The 16,152-nt window shown below is 40.7% G+C and overlaps 1 protein-coding gene across 16 annotated transcripts in view; it reads left to right on the forward strand.

The window, feature by feature from the left end:
* RIMS1 (regulating synaptic membrane exocytosis 1) overlaps positions 1-16,152 on the forward strand; it is a 542,374-nt gene that overhangs the window by 333,903 nt on the left and 192,319 nt on the right. For 10 of the 16 annotated variants that reach the window (XM_061623103.1, XM_061623106.1, XM_061623108.1 and 7 more), the window contains 5 exons: positions 770-941; positions 1,048-1,204; positions 5,339-5,410; positions 8,125-8,281; positions 15,871-15,996. In XM_061623103.1, the coding sequence (XP_061479087.1) occupies positions 770-941; positions 1,048-1,204; positions 5,339-5,410; positions 8,125-8,281; positions 15,871-15,996 (684 nt within the window). The remainder of the gene's footprint in view (positions 1-769; positions 942-1,047; positions 1,205-5,338; positions 5,411-8,124; positions 8,282-15,870; positions 15,997-16,152) is intronic. The other 6 variants (XM_061623105.1, XM_061623118.1, XM_061623113.1 and 3 more) reach the window with 2 other exon arrangements.

Consider the following 16,152-nt stretch of genomic DNA (forward strand, 5'->3'; position numbering starts at 1 on the left):
TGAATGGCCCTATATTTAGAGTCATTTACTCCAGTTTCCTCATCTCATTGGAGGTTAAAGGGCATTCTTTAAATCTGGGTTAACACCATGAACTGTATCTTTTTTGGTAGCAGTCAGAATCCCTTAGTATAGAAGGGATTGGTATCAAAAAGTAACTTTCCATTATGGAAAGTTATTCTAGTCCCAGCAATGAATACCCACCATACTGCACCATCCCTTCCTAAATTAATCCTCCTTGTCTTCCTAATCCTTATGAGTGTTTGTTTTTCCACTCCTTTGTTGCTTCCCATTTTCTCTGTAATCCTTGGTCATTGGTTTTGAGGGTTTGTAACATTTGTACCAAACATTCTGGCTTGTGTTTTAGATAATTAATTTAATAAATGGCTTTTGGGTGATGGTAACTCTCATAATAGCTTCGTTTGTTTGCCTGCCCATTGCTCAATCCCTACATTTGCCTGTCAGTAGGTTCTTCCTGCAGTGGTTTTTTTATAGCTGTTGGGCAACCTGTGTCCTCTTTCAGCCCTTTCAACTGCTGAGTGTTCTTGGCCTGGCAGCACTGCTTTGTGACTGAACAGCAAGGCCATCAATCAGCTGAATAGTGGCCCCTTCCCTCACATTTCAAACAGAATGCCAGCGGGAGCGGCCAGCAGTGCTTATGCCAAGCCTGCAATGATGTGAAAGCCTAGCATAATTATGAAGATTAAGGAATGAGATGTTAAATGAGACTTGCTTTCTGCATAAAGATTTACAATAGTGCTTTATGTTTCAGTGATAAGAGTAAAAGGAGGACCAAAACAGTAAAGAAAAGCTTAGAACCAAAATGGAACCAAACTTTTCTCTATTCGCACGTGCACCGTAGAGATTTTAGAGAACGAATGTTAGAAATCACAGTTTGGGATCAGCCAAGAGTGCAAGAAGAAGAAAGCAATTTTCTTGGAGAGGTGAATGCACATACATTGGCATTGCAAACTAGTTATATTTTAAACATGTAACAGAATCTCAAAGCATTTTATTTCTGTTGATGAAGCTTGCTATGTTTCCCCATAGATCCTTATAGAGCTAGAGACTGCACTTTTAGATGATGAACCACATTGGTATAAGCTGCAGACACATGATGAATCCTCACTACCTCTGCCTCAGCCATCACCTTTCATGCCAAGGAGACATGCCCATGGTGGAGAAAACTCTAGCAAAAAATTACAAAGTAGGTTCATAACTCCATTTCTTTTTTACCAGTTTATTGTGATAAAAGAAACATATTAACATGTAATTCATTTAATATGATCAGAACATATAAGCAGCTGCATTCTTTAAAGGGTTTCAGAGATTTCCACAAATAAAAATGGTTGTGAAAATTTCAGCTTGGATCCTAAGATAAATTAACTTAAGGAAGTTCATGGAAAGAAAGTTTTCTCACCACTACAGTCATCCCCAGCTATGGATAGGAAGAGATTCAGTTAATATTTGAAGGCGCATTTTCCTCATTTCCACTTTCTGAAACAATATGCAAAGTAAGACATAGCGATCCTTTGAAATCTGCACTTCTCTGAATTTTGCAGTGAAGTTCTCCAGCCAGCTAGTCTGTACAAAAATGTGTATATTAAAGTGTGCATAAAAATGCATATATTACTGAAAATAACATGCGCAATATATTATATTGGGGAAAATTGGTTTGCAAAAAGGCAAAATTATGTACAAAAACGTGTATGTTAGGAGAAAATACACACTAAAATGCTGCTGAATTTGAGGGTTTTTTAAAAAAATGCAAACTGATGTGGAGAACTGAAGATTGGAAAAATAAGAAACTGAGAGAAACGAACTTGACAGATTGTCCATCCCTATCTGCGACACTCCACAAGCCTCTCATAGACTTAAGTGCGATATATGCAAGGATATATTGCAATATCCTGGAGGATATTGTCATGAATCCCCGCCATCAAGGCTCAAGGATCATGCGTCAGACCCAATTCCCACCCTTAGGGCAATTGATCTGGAACCAAAATATACCAATTCACCCTTGCCAAGGCTGTGTGTCCAACGCCAACCCTGCAAGGTAGAATAGTAGGCTGCCACCACCCCTTTTACTGGTACCACTCAGAGCCAGGGGATCTCTGAGCCCAGACACTAGGTAAACCAAGGTCCAAAAAGACAAGAGCCAAACTTACACTCCTTGTCAGGAAACCTCTGGTAAAACCCACAAAATAGAATTAAGCTTTTAACTTCTTTTTCCCTCTTTGGTAGTTACGTGACTGAGAATGGTCAAGGTGCTGAATTCAGAACCACCCTTTCTCTCAATGAACACACCAGGTTAAATAGAAGTAGCTTTATTAAAATAGATAAGTGCACATCAAAATATAGCAGCAAGTAATCCTTTAAGACCATACACCCAAACAGGGGTTTAGGTACATACAAGAGAGTTCATACACACAACAGGAAAATAACAACCTTTTCTAACCTAATACTTACACATGAGGTAGATGGTTGAAGTGGCATCCCTCCTAAGAGAGAATGATGTTAACCACAAAGCAATGGAACCAGGCATAGGTTACCTCCCATAGGCAACACCATGGAACCTCAAAAGGCAGAAAGCTATGGAACTCTGGAACCAAGGCAGCAGAGAACAAAGGCTATAGGTCCCCAGCCCTATACTTAAGGGAAAGAATCCTAACGGTCCAGGATTCAGGAACCAATCAGCAAATGTCTGATGTAACCCCCTTCTGGATGTTTCTCACTCTTTCACGCCTTCCAGGCCCCCCTCCCAACCGGAGTTTCACTGTACAGGCCAGAATGACCTTGAGTGCCAGGCACTTGTTAATCAGCACAGATAGCCAGGTGTTTCTGTTTAGGCTTCTTCTTAACCGTCCTCAGCTGGAAACCGAAACCTAAGTGGGATTCTATCAGAGGCCTGTCTTTCTTAACATTTAAACTCCCAGAATTCTTTGCTTGAACCAAGATGTTCCCTTTATGGATTTTAATAACTCATGAACATATGCAGGTTCATGACAGATATGAGAATTGCCTCAAATCAAATTTGAATTTGAAGAGAAAGTAACTTAAAGAAGTTCATAGAAGGAAAGTTTCCCATCATCTTCCTACAACAGTTCACCACACCTGATTCCACATCGTCTGGGGACAACCCGTCAGAGAGTCTGGAGACAGGGGAGGGGAAAAGAAACTCCTTGCCCCATGAACTCCTTCAGATAACTTATCTTTGGATCCAAGCTTTGAGAATCAACAGCATTTGGCAGCACACACTCCCTCAGCAATTTTACCACTTCCATATTAGTTCACTTAGTTTATGCCAGCTTGATTGTTCCTAACAGAATGTGGGTGTGATCTTCAGGCCAATTTATTTCAAAAGCATTCTCCCTGAATTCAGCAAGTGGGATCCTGCAAATGTCACTGGAAGATTATGGCATTTGGTTCTCAGCTGTTAGCACTAAATATAGCATTGGCTACTGCATTTGTAATGGTGTGATTGAAACTCTGCGCTAAGTTTTTAAGTCCAACAAAAGGTGCTTTGGCTTTCAAATGACGTTCAGAACCTTGGTTGTTCTCTAGAAAACCTGTAAATTAATGGATAGGAAAATTAAAATGGGTTGAAGGACAAGAAAAGCTGAACTTTCAAGCTTCACACAGTTCTTTATCAGCTAGAAATGCCTGAATTCAAACATGAAATGTGACTATAGGCAAAGCTGGGGCTCGGTTATGGTGGAGCCCTTACCAGTCATGTGGACTGGGGGAGAGAGGACATAGACATTCTGTAAAAAGGAACTCTGCCTAAACTTTACTTCATTTGGTTCAGGAAGTTAGACAAGCTCAGTTGTTCAACACTTCCCCTGTATTCAAGATTTGGAATTTTCCCTGAGCATTTGGCTCAGGGATTCCAGAGACTTAAGAATCACTCTTTGATGCATTTTTCATCCTCCTTTCAAGAGACCAGAATGGATGAATGGATGAAATTTTGAGGAGATGGTAAAAAGCACAATGAAAAATGGGGTTCCTTTTCAATAATGGTCAAGGCTGAGTTGGAAATTGTCCACAGAGAACTTGTGGCTCGAAATGGGGGAAGGGCGAAAGGTATCCCCAAACTGCCTCCTGGCTCACCCTTTTCATTGTTGCCCCCTGTTCTCTGGTAGTAGTGCTCCTCCTGACAGCACTACTTATCTGGGAGGTTGGTGGCCACCACCCCCTCTCTCTGTGCGCCAAGACGTTCCCTTGAGTGAGGGCATGAAACATTGACCTCACTGTAATTGACATTGTTCTTAGTGAGGGTGATGCTTCTGGCTTTCACTTTAGCAGACTTCCAGATAAAAGAATTGGCCAACAGAAATGCAGGCAGTATTGCTGATGGTGGTTGTAAGTCCAGCCAGCTTTCTTTCCCTTTTGTCCTTCCAAACCTCTCCAAAATGACCACTCCCCAAAGGGGGCAGGGAGAATTTCTGCTCAGCCCCAAAACTTTTAAGACTCTTGATTGCAATATCAAGGGAAAACTGTGTGAATAAACTATATTGGATTTAACATCACAAATGGAACTTTCACCTCACACCACCACAGTCACAAGGCTTTTTAGTAAGAGTCAGTTCACGTTCAGCTGGCAGTCATCAAGTGGACAGTAATAAAGTGATGTAGAGTTAAGTTTGTACATACATGGGTGAACCAGGTCACAGTAACATTCTAATGCTGGGAGCCACAGTACAAGCACCGTTGCTTACAGGGTTGTGAGTTAGCCTTCCAGCAGTAGCATGAAGGTACCTTGTAGGGTTCCACTGGTGCTCCTGCACCAGTGCTTCTCTCTCTTTGGCGCAGAGGTACAACACTTAATTACCTCAGATAGAGGTAAAATGAAAAGTGCGTGGCTGGCTCAGTAACAGCCTCTTATTAAATAGGGTGGCCATTGCTGGTGTGCTTCAGGATAGTATCAATCCACAGTCCTATGCCTCTTTTAGATCTTTTTTAGTTAGATAATGTTGCCCTGGCAAGTTGGGCAGAGCAGTCAAGCTCTACCCCTCATGACAGGCTTTTAGTTTCATTTTTGCAACAGCTATGCTAATTACTGCTTGTACTGCTGTAGATAATGCCAGCCTTTGTGGTCAGGCTGGCCATTTCTTTAGTTTCAACAGGGCTTGCAGTAAGTATGCTTGGGACTGTTGCCATTACCAGAGACATCTCTTTTCTGAACCATTTTACAATTTTTAAAATTATAATCTTGTATTTAAATATGAATGCATCCCATATTTGAATCTCCAGAATGATGAGAATTTTTACTTAAAACTTATTTTTACCCTTTACAAAAGAACCAAGTATACAGGTATCTATTTGCCTTACTGTTGCACAGGATCTCAGCGAATCAGTGATAGTGACATCTCAGATTATGATGTTGATGATGGTATTGGAGTAGTTCCTTCAGGTGCGTGGGTGAAGAGCATGGTCCTACATCCTTCGCTTTTGCTTTTGCTTATCCCCCTTTCCCTCTTCCAGTTCAAATTTTCTAGAGTTTTCAAAGTTGATGAGTTTGGGAGATTGTTTTCTAGAAAGTAGTTTGACTCTTTATTCCATGGTGACCCTTTTAAAGATCTAAATGTTGTTTATGTATTAATTAGAAGTATTTCTACCCTACCTTTCTACTGCATTTGAAATGCTCAGGTTGCTTACAGCAGTTTGAAATAGAATAAAACCCAACAAAAAGTAACTAAACAAACAATAACAAAATTAAACAGTGACAACGACAAATGTTGATATTTCTGTTTACACAACTAATAAATTTTGATATTACATGGGTGGAGGATGCTTTTTGAAGCTATTTTTCTGTGCATAAGGGGAAAATGCAAAAGATGTAATTTAAATATCTATCTAAAATTCATTGTCCATCTGATTCACTTGTTCTTGCTACATCTTAGACAGGATCACCATGGAATATATTGAAAATGCGTGACTATATATTAAGTGCATGAAGCATGGCCTCCACCTTTTATAATTTTCATAAGCATTCACAAATTATCATTATCAAAAATGTGTGCATAGAGGGAGATTCTCAGTTGCTACATGGAGACAAAGACTGCAAATGTAGATAACTATTGCACAATAATGCTGCACATGCTGTGAATATTTCTACTGCAGCCAATCACCTATCTGAATAGAAAAACCAGTTTGAATTAGAAAAGTGGCTTGGCCTTTCATCCAGATGATCAGCTGCATTACAATCTTTCAAAAGACATCCAGCTGTGCATGTTCTTCTCCACCTTTTCTATGGCTGTCTAGTATTGGGTCCAATATAATCTTGACTGGTTTATCTTTATATACTACTCTCAGTGTGGCAAGTCTTATACGGTATAATTCACCTGTGACTACAAACTCAGTTTAAGATTACTTATGAGGTTTGCTAATCACATTAAAGAAGGCAATAAAGTTCTCTTAGTTGGAGATTCAAGTAGGATGACAAAAATAGCAACTTATAACATTTTTTGCCATTTTCTGCAACAGTACTTGAGCACAGCTGCTGAAATTTTAGATTAAAAAATGAGACCTGAATAACTTGAATACTATTTTGTATTTTACTGACTAACTCAGTACCAATATCCCTAGGGATTTTAATACTTACTGTCCTCATACTTACTGTGAAATGAAACACAGATGATGTTAATGAAAGTAGTGTACAGTTTACTTTTCCAGTACTTGGGTTTGTTATGTATGTGTGTGAATCCTTGGTCATCTCCAATATAAGAATGCTTTAATTAACATCAGAGTAACTGAAACTCTAGAAGGATTTTCCCCCTCTTGTCATTCTCAGCAAGTTTCCTATGCACAGTACAGTCCATTTTCTATTCCACAAGCAGCCACAAAAATTTACAAGTGCATGCAGAATGCTTTAGATGTATACATCTTGAGAATGTTCCTTATAAGCTCCCTTGTTTCTTGTCAGAGAATCTAAAAATTCTCTATGGATCTTTTAATCCATGTAGCTTTTCCTCTAACTAGAGGGGGCTAATTTAAAAGCTTGAGCTCCTACTTTCTCATCCTGTAATAAACTTGGTCTGAGGGATGACAAGCATGCCTGCCCTTGGGACTTCATTTAATACTGGAGTAGCCAACATGGTGCCTTTGAGATGCTGCTAGACTCCATTACCCATCCTCCCTGACTATTAGCCATGGTGTCTGGGGCTGATGGGAGTCGTAGTTCAATGACATATGGAGAGTACAACATTGGTAACCCCAATTTAATATATCTGGCCATTTCCTCCTAATCTCATGAGACTTTGACTGTGGAGTTGGTGTCTGTTCACCTCCTTCTGGAAGAAGAGGGCTTTCTATGCCATTCAGTAGGGTTTTCCCCCTCAAGGAAGAAGAATGTTAAATTACTAGTTCCAACATTAAACAATTGGTGGGTTTTACTACTTAAATTGAAAGTATAATCTGTGTTTGCCTTTGGCTCTTAGGTTATAAAAATAATTTGCTCTCTGGTTGACATTCGGGTACCTTTCTTTTGGACTTGATTCTTTCTGCCTATCCAGTTTTGTTCTGTGGTGTTTGGGTTTTGGCTTACAGTAATTAGTACTAAAATCTTTCTGTTTACTTGAATGTAAAGCAAGTTCTGTGGATAGTTTATATGAAGCAACGTTGGGCCAAATAACTTGTGTACTATACTAATGTCAGTAGATAATTTAAATGGAACTGAAACAGAGGCTTCAATTCTAAAACAATTACTCATAAGCAATTCCATAGATTGGAGGCATTTTATACTTTAGTTTGTTTCAGTATTGCAGCCCAAAATGCACAGATTTCATATACTGAAGAGTTGAAAAAGTGACCCTTGTGGCAAATAATATCTAACTCTCTAGGTATTATATCTGCTCCTTTCGCTTTTTCACCTTTGGGAATTTTGTAGTCTTGCACGTAAATTCTACTATATGTTTGTTTGTACCTCCATTCCCCCATATATGCATTACATTTAAATATAATGCTAATTGTTAGCCCTGGTTGCATGATATTTCAGGATTTTCACTTGTTAAATGACTCTGAAATCTTGTAATCAATGAGGGATGCTTTCCTGAAGAGACTAGTCCAGATATGAACATGCTGCCATTTCTCACCTGAACTAACTTCATTTTGTTGCACTTTTACCAGTAGGCTATAGGTCTAGCACTAGAGAAAGTAAATCTACAACATTAACTGTGCCAGAACAGCAAAGAACAACCCATCATCGTTCACGATCTGTATCTCCTCACCGTGGTGACGATCAGGGCAGGACCCGTTCTCGTTTACCATATGTGCCATTACAGAGGTAGGCTTTAAAAAGTAGCTGCTTTCATAATTAGCACACATTGCATACAAGCCAGCCAAAGTTTAGCAATTTTTAGTCCCATTGATTATAGTTGGAGAGATACACATGTGCTTAAGTCTCTCCAACTGAAACCAAGAGGACTTTGAAAAGTGCTTAACTTTGGCTGGAGTGTGCCCATTGTGATTAAACATATCTGAAGCTGATGTTCTCCTTGGGGAGATGCACACAAAGCCCCTGAGTGGCCACTTCCACACCATGACAACTAACTCTGTGATGAGCTGTGTCTGGAGTGATCTGCCATGCAGAGAATATTTACTTAATCAGGCAATTGTCATACTCGGCGCTGAGTTTTCCTTAGCGAGTTTGTTGATAATGTGAAAGCATAATAGCTCTACGTGGGGCTGCCTTTGAAGACAGTTCAGAAACGCAGCTGCTAGACTGTTGACGAGGACCAGGCGGTCTGCACATATAACACCTGTCCTGGCTCGTTTGCACTGGCTACCTATTTGTTTCCGGGCTAAATTCAAAGTGCTAGTTTTGACTTATAAAGCCTTACACGGCGCGGTACCACAATACCTAGCGGAACGCCTCTCCCGATATGAACCTACCCGCTCACTACGTTCAACATCAAAGGCCCTCCTCTGAGTCCCGACCCACAGAGAGGCTCGGAGGGTTGTAACAAGATCCAGGGCCTTTTCAGTAGTGGCCCCCGAATTATGGAACAGTCTCCCCGATGAGGTACGCCTGGCGCCTACACTTTTATATTTTCGGCGCCAGGTTAAAACCTTTTTATTCTCCCAGGCATTTTAACTTAATTTATTTTTTAGCTTTCAATTTATACCAGGCTGTTTTACTGTTTAATACGTATGCTTTTTACTGACCTTTGTAATTTTATTGTATTTTACTCTATGTTGTGCACCGCCCTGACAGCCTTTTGGCTGTGGGCGGTATAGAAATTGAAATAAATAAAATAAAAATAAAATAAAAGCAGCTCTTCAGTTTAAGAAGAATATTATATTGAGAAATAAATGGGCATTTAACTTCTAGCTACCAACAATATTTCCCTATTTTAATAGAATGAAAGAGATCTGTTGAGCAGCTAGACAAAGAAGATCCTGCACTCTGCTATGTAGTTATAAATACAAAATGGATAAGGAAGAAGGGAAAGAAATGAGCTGTTGAAGAAAGGAGATGTTTTTCAATATGTTTTCATACCCAAAGGAAAAAGAGAGTAGGTTGATATATCACAGCGTAGCCAACTTGGTGGCCTCTAGATGTTTGACTGCATAGGAACATAGGATGCTGCCTTAAACTAAGTCAGACCATCGATCCATCTAGCTTAGTATCGTCTACGCTGAGTGACAGTCGTGTTCCAGGATTTTCAGATTGGGGATATTCTCAGCCTGACCTGAAGATGCTGGGAATTGAATATGGAACTTTCTGCATGCAAAACAGACGCTCTACTGCTGAGCTATGGCCCTCTCCACTGCAACTCCCATAAGCCACAGCTGTTGCTGTTGTTGTTTATTTGATTTATATCCTGCAATTCCACCCAGTTAGAGCTCAGGGTAGCAAACAAAAGTGCTAAAAACATTTTAAAACATAATAAAAACAGACTTTAAAATATATTAAAACAAATTATCTTTAAAAACATTTTTTAGAAACCTTTAAAAACATATTTAAAGAAAGGTTTAAAAACATATTAAAAAGCAATTCCAACAGACACAGACTGTGGGATAAGGTCTCTTCAGAAGGCTTGTTGAAAAAGGAAGGTCTTCAGTAAGTGCCAAAAAGATAACAGAGATGGCACCTGTCTAATAGGAATTCCAAACTGCAAGTGCCACTACACGAAAGGTCCATTCCTATGTTGTGCAGAATGAACCTCCTTATAAGATGGTATCTGCAGGAGGTCCTCACCTGCAGAGCACAGTGATTGACTGGGTATATAAGGGATAAGACAGTCTTTCAGGTATCCTGGTCCCAAGCTGTATAGGGCTTTGTACACGAAAACTAGAACCTTGACCTTAACCCAATAGCTCATAGGTAGCCAGTGCAATTCTTTCAGCAGCGGGGTGACATGTTGGCAATACCCTGCCCCAATGAGCGGTCTCACTCACATTTTGCACTAGTTGCAGCTTCCGGACCAGCCTCAAGGGCAGCCCCACATAGAGTGCATCACAGTAATCCAGCCTGGAGGTTACTAGTGCATGGACAACAGTGGTCAGGCTATCCCTGTCCAGAAACTGCCACAGCTGTCTCACCAGCCAAAGCTGGTAAAAGGCACTCCTACCCACTGGGGTCTCTAGCAACAAAGATATCCAGGAGCACCCCCAGACTATGGACCTTCTCTTTCAGAGGGAGTACAACCCCATCCAAAGCCAGCAACTGACCAATTATCCGAACTCTGGAACCACAAACCCACAATGTCTCCGTCTTGCTAGGATTCAGACTCAGTTCATTGGCCCTCATCCAGCCCACTACTGAGTCCAGGCAGCTGTCAAGGGCTTGCACAGCCTTTCCCAATTCAAATGTTACAGAGAAATAGAACTGGGTATTTTCAGCATACTGCTGACACCTCACCCCAAATCTCCTGATGATCGCTCCCAAAGGCTTAATATCAATGTTAAACAGCATGGGGGACAAGATGGTACCCTGCGGCACCCCACAGCACAACTGCCAGGGGGCCAAAAGACAATCACCCAATGCTGTTCTCTGAGAGCGACCTTTGAGATAGGATCGGAACCACTGTAAAACAGTGCCTCCAATACCCATCTCACCAAGTCAGCCCAGAAGGATACCATGGTCAATGGTATCAAAAGCCACCGAGAGATCGAGTAAGAATAACAGGGTTGCACTCCCCCTGTCCTTCTCCTGATGAAGGTCATCCATCAGGGTGACCAAGGCCGATTCAGTTCCATAACCAGGCCTGAACCTAGACTGGAATGGGTCAAGGATCTGTTTCATCTAAGAGTATTTACAATTGCTTAATCACAACCATCTCAATCACTTTCCCTAAGAAGGGAGTATTTGCAACCGGGCAATAGTTGTCACAAACCAATGGGTCCAGGATGGGCTTTTTCAGGAGCAGTCGGATCACCGCCTCTTTCAGGGTGGCTGGAACCACTCCCTCCCACAACGATGCATTGACCACACCCTGGATCCACTTGGTCATCCTCCCTCAGTAAGCTTTAATAAGCCAAGAAGGGCAAGAGTCGAGAGGACACATTGTCGACCACATAATTGCAGTCACCCTGTCCATGTCATCAGGCTGCATCAACTGAAACCATTCCTGAGGAGTTGCAGCAGACCTTGCACTGGACACCTCACTGGGGACTACAGTAGATGTGAATAGGGCATCAAGATTGTTACGGAAGCGAGCAACTTTACCCACAAAGTGCCTTGCAAACAATTCACAGTGGGCCCCTGAAGGCTCTAAAACTCCATTTCCTGGTTAGCAGGAGAGTTAGCAGGGCTGATGGTCAGGGCTGATGGGAGTTGTAGTCCGGCAACATATGGAAGACACAATGTTGACTATCCTATATGCAGAAAAGGAGGAGAGATCATATAACAACAAAACTGGAGGAAAATAAAACAGGAAAGTGGGGAGTGGGATGACTTAGCAATTTTCCAGTTAGGTTGGATCAAGTAGGGGACAAATGCTGCAAGAAAGGAAAGAAGAGAGGTGACAAAATAGATTTAAAAACATATTAGCACAGACTAGGATAAGGTCTCAACTTAAAAGTCTTGTTGAAAGAGGAAGTTCTTCAGTAGGTGCCAAAAAGATAACAGAGATGGCACCTTACTTACCATACTCAACCTATTAAAACCTCATGTACCATAAACATTAAAATAAATCCACAACAAATATTTACACAGAAATATGGAACATCACAAGAACCAACAGGGTCACATTGCCCCCATCTCTTTCCTGATAAAGGTCATCAAGGCCACCAATGCTGTTTCTGTGCTGAAACCAGACTGGAATGGATCTAGATAATCTTCCTCCAGGCATGCCTGCAGCTGGCAGCCACCACCCTCTCTGTCATCTTGCCCATAGAATTCAAATGGTAATAAAATAAAATACTATATATAAGAAATAAAAGAAGCAATAAAAATATATTTACAATTCATACAGCATCTAACACAGAGCATTACAATTGCTACAACAGGCAGAAAAAATAATTAAGTCGTCTGCCAAGACCCTCAGCTATTTTCGAGTGGTCAGGGGTGGGAGTTGGGGGATCTCTGGTGTAGTGGTTAGAATGTTGAACTTAGACTGAGAAGAACCAGGTTAAGATATGAGGAGAGACTGAAAGAACTGGGCGTGTTTCACCTTGAGAAGATTGAGGGGAAATATGATAGCCCTCTTCAAGTACTTAAAAGGTTACATGTGACCTCACTACATGTGGGAAGGCTGTTGGAATTGTTGATCACAAGCTGAATATGAGCCAACAGTGCAACGTGGCTGCAAAAAAAAGGCCAATGCTATTTTAGGCTGCATTAACAGAATTATAGTTTCCAAATAATATGAAGTACTAGCTCCCCTCTATTCGGCACTGGTTTAGCCTCATCTTGAGTACTGCATCCAGTTCTGGACACCGAACTTTAAGAAAGATGCAGACAAAGTGGAATAGGTTCAGAGGAGGGCAACTAGGATGAACAGGGGACTAGAAACAAAGCTCTATGAGGAGAGGCTGAAAAAACTGGTCATGTTTAGCCTTGAGAAGGGAAGACTGAGGGGAGATATGATAGCACTCTTCAAGTACTTGAAAGGTTTTCACACAGAGGACAGTCGGGATCTCCTTTTGATCAACCCAGAGTGCAGGACACGGAATAATGGGCTCAAGTTGCAGGAAGCCAGAGTTCAACTGAACATCAGGAAAAACTTCCTAATTGTTAGAGCAGTACGACCACCACCTCCCTATGACCTAGGGAGGTGGTGGGCTCTCCAACACTGGAGGCCTTCAAGAGGCAGCTAGACAGACACCTGTCAGGTATGCCTTAATTTGGATTCCTATATTGAGCAGGGGGTTGGATTCGATGGCCTTATAGGGCCCTTCCAACTCTACTACTCTATGATTCTGTGATCCTAACTTTGTTGTCACGCTCATTGGATGGTCTTGCATCATTCACTGTCTTGCAGCCAAACCTTTGCCACACGATTGTGGAAATTAAATTGGATGGCACAGTAGGGGAGGAAGAATGTACACCTCCAAAGCTCTTCAGAGAAAGCACAGGATAAAGAAGAAACAGATGTTTTCTACCTGACTGGTTCTCATAGGAATAGGAAGAAGAAATAGAAATACCGTATATTCCGGCGTATAAGACGACTGGGCGTATAAGACGACCCCCAACTTTTCTAGTTAAAATATAGAGTTTGGGATATACTCACCGTATAAGACTACCCCTGCTTAATCAAACAAAAAGCAGAGCTTTGCTTAACTCAAAATTTCTTCTCCCTTTGATAACCACATCTACACAGGTTCCACCTCCATACTCAAAATGAAACTGAGCCTGGAAGTGTGCAACAACCCCACACATACCTTGCTAATTCGATTATCAATGCCAGGATGTCTGTCTTATCGACTACTCTCCTGCTCCCACACACACACACACACACACACCGGGCATCATGAAAGACCCAGTCCTGGGCTCAGAAAGAAAATAAATATCTGGTCCTCTTCAAAGTATTGATAAGCCTCTTGTTTTAATTGAAATAATAATTATAAATTCTTGTTCTTATCACTAATGGGAGTTAATTATCTTGCATATGCTGCTGTTGCTTCTATGGCTGTAACGGAGTGAGGTTAAAGATAAGTGAAATGCAAATAGGAAAAAAAAATACAGAAGGCAGTAATACTTTCCTAAATGTAATACCATACCAACCACAACAAGATTCCTATGAGTAAGGCAAAAAACTAAGCATCTCACAACCAGTCAGGATTCCTAACCAAAAACCAAAAATATGATAAATGAAGAAATATTTATATAAGCATAACTATCAAATATATTTATTATTTACACAAACTGTAAAGATATTTATAGTGCAATCCTAAATTTATTTATTCAGAAGCAAGTCCCAGCGTATTCAATGGGGCTTACTCAAACAGGGACAGAAATGCAACCTCAAGTGATAAGCAACTTCAGTCACACAACCCCAAATTCCGAATCATGCCACTTTACGCTGTTTGGCAACTGTTTATACTTGTTTTTATGGTTATTGGATTTTAAATGGCTTTATTTCTTGTTGTGAGCTGCCTTGGTTTGCAACCCTACCTCACAGGGGTGTTGGAAAGACTCCATACACACACGCACACACAGCAGATGTATAAATACATACAGCCCATATAATAGTTTATTGTCAAACCAATTGGTCATTGCAGAAAAATCAGTATTAGTTTTTTAAAAATCAGTATTAGTTTCCTACAGAATAAAAACTGCAATACCTAAGTAAGCCCTGCCTACTTGCTTTAAAATTGGACTGGAGACAGAAAGAGTTAGAACACAAACACAATTCTTTTTTACATTCACTCCAAAGTCCCATTGATTTTCAGCACATTCATAATCATGTCTACTCAAAAGTAATTCCTACTGAATTCAATAGGATTTACTCTGGACATATGGGATTAGCACTGTTTTTACCCCCAAAAGCAACTATTGGGAAGGTTTTCAAAACACTGCCCAGGATCTGACTCCTACACACAACAGGGGGAAAAACTGAAATGTATATACCTACCCAATTTATGAGATTTTCAGATAAACAGGAGGGGAAACCACCATTTTCTGGCCTCGCAATGAGGTTTTGCAGACACTGCCACCAAACAAGCACTTCACTGATTGGCTGAAATCCTGAACGGGCGGGGTTAAAGCTACGAAGTGCTATACAGTAGTTTAAAAAAAGATTTAACCGGGGGGGGTGCCTGACGTTTTTATATATATCTCGAGAACCGCACCACCTAGAAACTTAATTTTTTTAAAAAATGAAAGCTGAGAATCCGGGCCACCTAAGGGGCTAGCCGGGCGCCGGGTGGCATGCTTAGAATCTGGGTAAAACCCGGCTATCCGGGCAATATGGCAACCCTAATAAGACGACACCCGGCATATAAGACGACCCCCAACTTTGGAGAAGATTTTCCAGGGTTAAAAAGTCATCTTATACGCCGGAATATACGGTAAGAACAACATTGTTATCAGCTATTATCTGTGGCATTTAAGGCAGACTATAGCATATGATAAGACTTTGTGGTTCTTTTGCTATAGCAACTGAAGGGGCTTTCTGGTATCTAAATACAGGTAAATAGGTTGCCCAGAAATAGTAGCTCTGTTATTTTCTTAACTGCACAAAACACAATACAGATCTATCCTCAAAAGTAGGCAGCAATATAATTTCCTGCTCACGGTTGTTCCTGGTAATGTGGATTTTTGCATTGCTTCTTGGGTATTCCTCCATTAATGGGGTGGCATGGGGAGGACTTACTTCCAGTTCATCAACCTTGACCGCAATTCATTAGACTTGACATTGCTTAAACTGTGATATTAAAGAAGAAAAACATAATCATACCTGTATGTGCTTCTATAAACACTTCCAGGAGTTTAGATGAAATTCATCAAATGAGAAGATCACGTTCTCCAACTAGACACCATGATGCCTCCCGAAGCCCGATTGACCACAGGTCTAGAGATATGGATAACCAGTATTTGTCAGATCAAGAAAGGTATGTGTGCCATTTTAAGAGTATGAATCTGTAGTAAAATATCTGTGTATTGATTGATTAATTGCAGGTTTTGAAATGTTCTTTATTTTGTCTAGAATAGGAAACAGAAAATAACCATGCATAGAACAAGAAGAAGCAAGAAGATTTATTTAGGGC

This window comes from Rhineura floridana, chromosome 4 (assembly GCF_030035675.1).
Source record: "Rhineura floridana isolate rRhiFlo1 chromosome 4, rRhiFlo1.hap2, whole genome shotgun sequence".
In the NCBI taxonomy this organism is placed as follows: Eukaryota; Metazoa; Chordata; class Lepidosauria; order Squamata; family Rhineuridae; genus Rhineura; species Rhineura floridana.